Consider the following 9,087-nt stretch of genomic DNA (forward strand, 5'->3'; position numbering starts at 1 on the left):
ACCGAGTATCTACCCAATAGTGTTTGGTGCATGCGATATACATATAAAGAGAATTAAGTACTCAGTGTTTACTAAATCGTACGGTGTCCTTGGGTGTCGTGATAGACGCCTTTAAATACAATTTATTATTATTAGAAACAAACAAAAAGGACACCATTTCTTATACATATACATAATTACACCAACAACCAACAGAGAGCTTCACTTTCAATGTTTCCAATATAATATACATCATTCAATATGTAAGGTAATGTTCACTTGTGTAATTCAGAATATCTCTCTATGCTCGTTCCGGGGCTGGCGTTTCTAGAAGCTTCTCCTGTGCCATTGGAGGAAAAAATAGAGGTCAAAGTTTATATTGTGCAACATTGCTGCGACATTAAAACCCTAAATAAGACATAAAACCCCTTGAAAACACACTGTATTCCCCTTATATAACATGTATGAATGAAAACAGTTGTTGTTATTCGCAGTTAGGTGTTGTGGAATCTTCTGGAAGGCAGAGAATCCGGTGCCAATTTCTACACCGTAATGCGCATGCGCAGTACATTTCACGTGGAGTACAGATATCCCCCTTCAGTCTGTGTCACAGTAAAACCTGCAGCTTCACGTCGTCTCCAGACCTCTCACACATCTAGAAATGGTAAGATACTCGGCTTGAAACAACTGTGGGTGTTAATAATTCAAACCAAAGACAGATAAAGGATTTAAATACAGGATAAAACTGTCTGCATGTGGCTGCTGTGTTATAATACGCAGCTAGCTAATGTTGTGTTAGCTGCCTTTAACATGGTTTCACAAGGTCAAGCGATTAAAAGCTGAGAGAAGGATGCGTTTACTAAACAAAGCAAAGGCATATTTTATCTTAATAATGCATTGTATTAACTGTTATAGGAGATGACTGACTAGCTTTAACGTGCCAATTAAGCTTTAACCCGATATATTTCTGCTTTTCTTGTGTAGTATTAGTTATTATCCGTCATCAAAGCAGACATGTGGGGATATAAATGCAGGTAATTTAGTGTCATAGCTTACTGATCCTGACATTCATTCATTCGTCCCTGCAGCAGCAGTCACATGTGAATGAATGACGTGTCAGAGATCCTATAGAAAGTCCAGTTTTGACTCTAATTTCGGGCTATTATCTCTTAAAACTGCGTATTTATTCATATACATGTTTGTCATATTGCGCTATGCATGCCCTTGGTGGGTGGAAAATACGAATTGCATGCTCGGTTAAATCATTTCCGGCTTCCGTTTACGTCGTCTCTGACCTCACATGTCCATGCACACTACAGCTTAACTTTGTAAGGTCCTGAGACCATACAATAATGCCAAAAATAATCATTCAAGATGTGTTTATCTATAGGATTTGTAGCCAGTTTCCAAACAAGTAAATCAAATAATTATTCATTATAGCAATTATATGCAGAATTGATCAGGAGATCTGTGAATACACTTAAGATAAATTATATATCTGATAAAATAGCGAGGGTCCTCTTAATTTAAGCTAAAATTGACTTAAATAGCAACTTATTTGTGCTATTTTAGTCTTTAAATGAAAATGCATTACCATATTTGTCAATTATTCTGGTTTCATTACAGTACAGCTGTGGGGATAATTGAATCTTAAAGAACTAAGTACCACAGAAAAATGCAGACGGTATTATATAAATCGGAAAATAACCCTAAATGTGCCAGTTCACAATATTCTGTAATACATGATCCTACAGTTGATATACTTTATCAGCTACAGCTTATCAAAAAAGCTACGGGGACTTCAGTTTGTGGTGCTGTTGAAAACCAAAAGGGGTTACTCTTATCAACACTGGGGTGCAGTACTAAAAAAATAGGCTGTGTGGTTAATCGTAGCCATTTTATGCAACTTGTGCGCCTACAACCTCGTGAAATACTGCACTGAGAACATTCTGGTAATCTGTACAGCCAGCCTCGAGTGTTATCTTGTCATTTTAAAAACCTGGAGGACATTTCATCACCAGTCAAGGTTTTTTGTTTCATACATGCACAGTCTGAGTGATTCCCAAATACTCCAAAGAATCCTCCACTAAATGACCATTCAAGTATGTTATCAGCTGTCCTTGTCCTCGGGTTAAACCGCCACGATGAATGAGTAACCCCACCTCTTTCTGATCAGTCCTCCCTCCCCATCCCCCTCCTTTAACTCCCACTTCCACCACCTTGTTCAAAAACAACCTTCAACCAAGGTCACCGGTACATCTGCTGCCATCAGACATGTTGGTGCAGCTGGTGTTATAAATCTTGTCGTCCGTTATTCAGCTGCTGCTTCTCCTATATTAATAGAGTGAATGAAGAAATGCTGACCTTCATGACACGGAGTTTTGTCATAATTTCACAAATGCTGCCTCTGTGGATGAGCTGCTCACTTAGTGTTTACATACTGTCTTTAATTAAGCTCTATGAAGATTTACTCCACCGCCCCCTCCTCCATTTATCTCCCTTTCCCAAATAGATCAGCCACAACTGGGAATTAATCTCCCCTCTTAAACACATTTGACTAAAACCCTTTTTTGTTTTTCTTGTGTAAAACTACTGTAAAAGAATCGATGCTATTGATCAGTCTGGTTTTTTCTCGCTCACTATAACCTAGGTGTCTTTAGGGCTGCGCATAAAATAAAGGTTTTATTTAATGATGTTACAAGGTCAAATGTAATTTCTTATAACTGTTTATTAGTTGTTGAATGCAAACAACATTTTCCTCAAGCTAAAAAAAGCTAATATGACAAAAAAGGGGAATATTTGTTAAATGGTTAAAGAACAACAACAACAAGGCTAATGTTACATTTTCAAGAATTACACTTTAGAAGATGTCATTATGCGGCGTGTCCTTAAATAATATACTGACTGTATGTCTACTAATTACATATAGGAGATTTAAAGCTTAAATTCAGCTTATTCCAGGAATGGATGCCACCTTTTTTCAAATTCTCGAGTTGAGAGTTTCTCTAGTTTTAAGTGCTTTATGGCCTCTCTTAAACCTAACATGTTATTTGATAGTAATTTATATTATTCGCTAATGATTTCCTCTCTTTTCTGGTCACTTCACAGGCTTTCAGGAAATTCCTCCCCTTGTTCGACCGGGTGCTCGTGGAGCGTTTTACCCCAGAGACGGTAACGAAGGGCGGCATCATGCTGCCGGAGAAAGCTCAGAGCAAAGTGCTGCAGGCCACGGTGGTGGCAGTCGGGCCGGGCTCCCGCAACGTGGTGAGATTACCCTCTTCAACCCCCCCTCCACCTTATCACCTGAATCTCCTCCTCGAGCACCAATAGGCGCTTTCACACCAAGTACTTTGCCCAGGAATAGTTCCCGGAACTATCTAGTAAATCGCGTTCACACCGGAATAAATCCCCTGGCGTCACTTAGATTAGACTTTACTCGCGTTCATGTCCATATCGATCAAAGACACCTAAACAATTAGCGTCGCTATGCAACCGGGTGAGGCCACAAAGTATAGCGCAGCATTATGCATTTGTTTACATGCCCACCGGAACCCCGAGGCATTACCAACAGATCAACGCACAATCAACCCACACAGGACATCTCTTTCTCCACATTAAATGTTAGACATTAGAATCGACTCTTCTTGTCTGTCATATAAGTGGCGCAACTGATGCGGTATTGCGCTAAGGGGAAATTATTTTGACCGGAGAGATTTAGATTTGCCGGTCTTCGGCATGTTTTACCGGTCAAAGTCCGGTAATTACCGCCCAACGGGAACTCTGGTTGCCTCTGAAGACTGTTGTGTAACTCTTTGTGATATTTGTTTTCCAGAAAGGGTAACCTGCTGCCAGTCAGTGTGACGGTGGGAGAGATGTGTCCTGCTGCCAGAGTACGGAGGGAACTAAAATCAGTCTGGACGACAAGGTAAATACAGTTTCATCTGAATCACCATTATTGAAGAACAGAATCATTTAATGTCATTATACATGAAAAATGCTTCTCCCTTTTTAAAAGGTGCCATCAAAATAAAAACATCACAACACACGACAACAAATAATAATACATTTTATTTCGAGACGCCTTTCAGGACACCCAAGGTCGCCTTACAGTGCATTTAAAAGTTAAAACAGGCTAAACAAAACATCCTCCCGTGCCTTTCCTTGTTTTAAAATGTCTTGTTTTTCCTCCAGGACTATTTCCTGTTCCGTGACGGAGATATCCTTGGGAAATACGTAGAGTAAATCGTCATTTCTTCGTCGCAGTAGATCATGTCAAGTCCCAAAACCTGGAGAGAAGAAATTAAGTTGCCTCTTTCATGTGTGTTTTTCTTTACTTTTTTTTTCCAACGTGTTATTGCAAATGTAAATAATTCTAATCCAATTTTGTTACAATAATAAAGGTGAACTATTGATTGTAGTCTTGTGGCCTTCTTTAATATTTTGATGTTTCATTTACTACCTCTCTTAGTAGCTTTGGTTTGTGTTCGACGTAAGGAGATAATTTCATACACATGAATAGAGAAGGAACAATAAGAAGTAGGAGAAAGGAAAGGGGATTTAAATTGCACAAGCGCATATGAAAACACAAATGTCAAGGGGAAAGAGATAGAAGTGTGATAATGTAAGTGTATATAGCAGCAAAAGTAGGGTTTATATTGAAATCAAGACAATGTTATAAAATGCAACGCGAGATTCCATGTAACATAAGGACATAATGAGGGTGTAGGCCTGTGACAAACAGCCAAAAAGGGCTTTAGTTTTCGAGATACTGCTCCCGGAGTTAGGACAAAACACAACTTACTTTTTCCTCATCTCTAAGGCCTCCCATACATGAAATGGATTGTTGTATACAAATATTTTACTGCAAAAGTGGTGAAATTGGTATATAAAGTTATACACCCCAAACAAAAAATAAAGCCTGGCCGTCTGGGGGTTGAGGTATAACAACTCATGTAGATTCACAATGGAGAAAAAAAAAGTGAAAAAAATGAAAAGTGAAAAATATTACATTTTGCCTACTATTACTAACAATAGTAGTAATAATAAGAAGAAGAATATAGTTGAAATAAAATAAATGGTAATTGTGGTTGAATAGCATTGTCTGCTGCATTTATTTGATCAAACAAAAAATAAAGCCTGGCCATCTGGGGGTTGAGGCATAACAACTCATGTAGATTCACAATGGAAGGTCTGATAGGTTTAAAACTTGGCATACCTGAGGTCAGGACATCCCGCTGCATTATAGAAAAGACTGAATGTCAATATCTTACTGTAAATTGGAGATACAGTCATTTGAACACATGCCTACAATAAGCGGAAATGTAAATCTATGAAGAATGTTCTCTTTACTTTGTAGTGACTCTGACATGGATTGCCATAGCAACACATATGAGGGCTTGTTGGAAAGGTGTGGTTCTACTGAATCCAGCAATAAAGATAGCTTACATACTCATGGAGTTATGTCACTAAACGTATAAGGTGTCCCAAATGGGGAAAATATTAAATAGTCCTAATTAAATCTATAGTATCGCCAATTCGTTTTATTTTGACTTCACTTATCAGGGGTGGAAAATAGTAACAAATTATCTTGAGTAGAAGTCCCTAAAAGGTATGACAACCTGAGAATTGTTAATAATAATAATAATAACCCATAATTGTTATTTTTTTAAGTAAAATATTGCAACTTCAACATTAGTGCAGAGAAAATGCAGGCCTAAAAAGCAAAAGAACTACTAACGAAGTAGTAGTTGGACATCATCTCGTCGCGGGCGATGTTGGTGGTCAGAAACTGATCCACTAAGAACTGCAACACCTTGATTTTACTCTCAAGAGGACCATAAGGAACATATATTGTGGAACAAACCAGAGCTCTTAAAAGGGAAGATCACAATGAGACTAGGAGGTATGCATATCACAATGGCTTACCTTGCAAGCATTGGAAAGCTCTATGGTGATGGCGGACTGTTTGACATACTCACTGAGGCCCAATCCCAAACCACTCCCTCGACCCTACCCCTCCGTGATGGAGTGAACTCTCCGTCTGTAGCCACCCTCGCAGCTCAACGAGGCTCCCTCCTGTCAGATGGAGGGAGTAAATACAGCAGCAAGCTTTGGGACGGCCTCACCTCTCTCTCGGCAGAAACAGGAAATGCCGTAACTGGATGTAACAACGATTTCAAATCAGCATCTATTAGACAAAAAGTTTAAATGAATAACTCAAATAAAACTCCAAACATCTTTCATTGTGTTTCAAAGCTCTTTTAGTTTTAAACCTGATGTTTATAAGCTTCTTAGTTTTTGCAACGGTCTGTAAATATACACAACTTTATAATAAAATGCACACATTTATCTTTTTCTAGACTAAACACAAGTTTGATCCTAAGTTAAAAACATGAGGTTATCATGAGGTTGTTAACATCGCAGTTTATCAGTGGATGTTTGCAGGAACTACTTGTTAACAGCGTGTTTCCTGAGGACACACACAGCGTGACTCCGGTCAGGTAGAGACCAGTCTCCAGTCAGCACCACTGCAGACTCGCTGTTTGAGGGCTTGATAGCCCACTCCCCCTCCACACTCGTTGCTTTGGAACAGCCCTCAATATGGCGGACCCTCCGCGTGAACGAGCAAACGGAGGGGTAGGGTGTAGGGGGCGGTTTGGGAATGGGCCTGAGTCAGACGTGTATGCAGAGGGCACAGCCCGACAGTTGCTTCAGGGGAAGCAGCTGGCAAGAGGAATAAGGAGCATAAAGCTAGCCTCTGAGGCTCTGTTCAGGCTCTTCTGGAAAGCCATGCAATCATGGCTTGAAAAGAAAGGCAAATGTGCAATAACTGGAGCACAAGAGCAACTCCTACGAGATGTACAGCATGCATTTCATGGTAATGACAAGGCCACTGCTCAACAGCTTATCGGTGAGGTGGAGACGGAACTTACTGGGATCCAGAACATTATCCAGACGTTCATAGTTGAAGGGGCTAAGCAATCAGCAACTTTTGGATATTGGTTAATGTTCCTCAAGGGTGCTGATCTGTTGCTAAGGATCCTTCGTTCAGAACGTGAAGCAGACTTTCAACTTCACCTGAATAGCATGTGTGAAGTCATCCCTTGGTTCAGAGCTGCTGGAAGAACATGCCGGTCTACGTTGCAGAAATGAAAGCTCTTGAACATGAACAACCAGAAGCATACACATTCATGCAAGAAGGCGGATTTGTTGTCCGCCGGTCAGAGGATCACAGCTTCAACTGTGTGGCGACTCATCAGGCACTGGAGCAAACCATTAACCGAGAAGGCAAGAGTCAGGGGTGGAGTTGTTGGCTTCACATTGCGAAAGGCAGCTCTAATAATAATAATAATATATAATATTTTTATAGCGCCTTTCAGGAAACCCAAGGTCACTTTACAAGTCGGGTAGGGGGGGGGGGAGTAGGGGGAAAAAAGGCAGACAGGTTAAGGGGGTGGGGGGGGAAGTAGCGGAAAAAAAACCTATTAAACTAACTATACAGTGGGGAAAGCCTTGGTAAAAAGGTGCGTTTTGAGGGCTTTTTTGAAAATGTCCAGGGTTGGGGCGCTGCGGATTTCGGGGGGGAGAGAGAGTTCCAGAGGGTGGGGGGTGCCACACTGAAGGCTCTGTCACCAAAAGTCCGCAACCTGGTGCGGGGGGTGGAGAGGAGATCCCGGCTCTCACAAGACGGTTGATGACAAGGCATGTGACCACAGCATACGTGGATGCCATGAAAGACCTTTGTGACACTGATGCAAGGGCCCAAAAGCACACAAAGAACATGGAGCCTCTAGAATGGACAGAGATGAGGGAGACATACAAAAGATAATGGAAGCTGTGGAGCAGAAGCAGAACCCCTTTGACCTTGATAGTATCCCTGAGGAACTGATCAATATTGCAAGTGGTCAGGTTGCATCTGAGAAAGTTGCAAAAGAGCTGTCAAGTTTCCTCCAAGATGGTGCTGAGCAGAATGCCATCTTTATTGAACAACGCCTGGCAAAGAGCTTCTGGGATCCTGAGAAAAGAAAACAGTGTGCAACCTTCAAAGACATCAGGTGGAGTCAGTACTAGAAAGGTTCACATGGACTCAGATGTGCTCTTCGAAGATTACTTGCTGTATCCAAGCAAAGAGAGGTATCCATGGAGACTGTGATGTCTCATGAACTTGCTGCTGTCCCCCCCTCTTTGTTTTATGATGATGGAAGCATGAGAAAGACAACAAAAGCCGACCTTGCTAAAAATTGGAGTCAGTAGTTGAAGAGACACAGCAGTTGCCTAATGTTGCTGAACCATCTGCATACATCATCGATGGCATGGCTCTTCTACAGAGTCTCCCTGACTCAGGCTTTCAGACATTCAATGACCTGGGTGAGTGTGTCTGGAAGAAGATCACAACACTAATGGAAAAGGAAAACAACAACTGTGTTGCTCTAGTGTTTGATAGGTATGATCATCCACACTCAATCAAAGACCTGGAAAGGCAAAGAAGAGGCACCATCCAAGCAAGCAGATCTACACATGTCATCACAGGCAAAGCCAAAGTTCCTAACTACAGGAAATACCTCAAGGTCAGTGGTAACAAGGCTGCTTTATGCAGCTTTGTAAGCAACTACATAGCCAATACAGGGCCCAAGAGAATCTCCTCAGAGAACAGTCATTTTGGCAGGTGGCTTCGAAAATGGTGAGGAGGTCAAAGTGGTCAGCAAGTCAGGTGTTGACAACTTGACAGATCTGTATAGTGACCAGGAGGAGGCTTTGGTATTACATGCAATACATCTAGCAGAGTCTCATTCTCGGTCGTCATCAGATGTGATGATACCGACGTACTGGTTTTGCTGTGTATTATTCCAGCAAAGGAATGTTTGGATCCTCAACGGTGTTCATGCACTCTGGACATGGCCCAAGGGAGAGGTTTGTCCCAGTCTGTCCCATCGCAAAGAAGCTTGGTGCAGCATTTTGTGCATGTCTACCTGCATGCCACGCCCTCACAGGTTGTGATACCACAAGCAGCTTGTACAGAATTGGGAAGGCTACTGTGTTTACAAGACTTAAGACCCATCTGAGTGACTTAAATGAGATGGCCAGTTTTGGACTTTCTGGAAGTCTGGA

General features: G+C 41.3%; 1 protein-coding gene across 1 annotated transcript; it reads left to right on the plus strand.

Moving 5' to 3' along the window:
* Window positions 1-534: 534 nt before the first annotated feature.
* LOC117466925 (10 kDa heat shock protein, mitochondrial-like) lies at window positions 535-4,389 on the plus strand. Its single transcript, XM_071207037.1, is given in 6 exon segments — window positions 535-643; window positions 3,088-3,240; window positions 3,816-3,854; window positions 3,856-3,876; window positions 3,878-3,904; window positions 4,171-4,389. Coding segments are annotated over 6 exon segments (294 nt in total). The 5' UTR covers window positions 535-640; the 3' UTR covers window positions 4,222-4,389.
* The last annotated feature ends 4,698 nt before the right edge of the window (window positions 4,390-9,087 follow it).

The sequence above is a fragment of the Pseudochaenichthys georgianus genome, chromosome 21, assembly GCF_902827115.2.
Source record: "Pseudochaenichthys georgianus chromosome 21, fPseGeo1.2, whole genome shotgun sequence".
Taxonomy (NCBI): Eukaryota; Metazoa; Chordata; class Actinopteri; order Perciformes; family Channichthyidae; genus Pseudochaenichthys; species Pseudochaenichthys georgianus.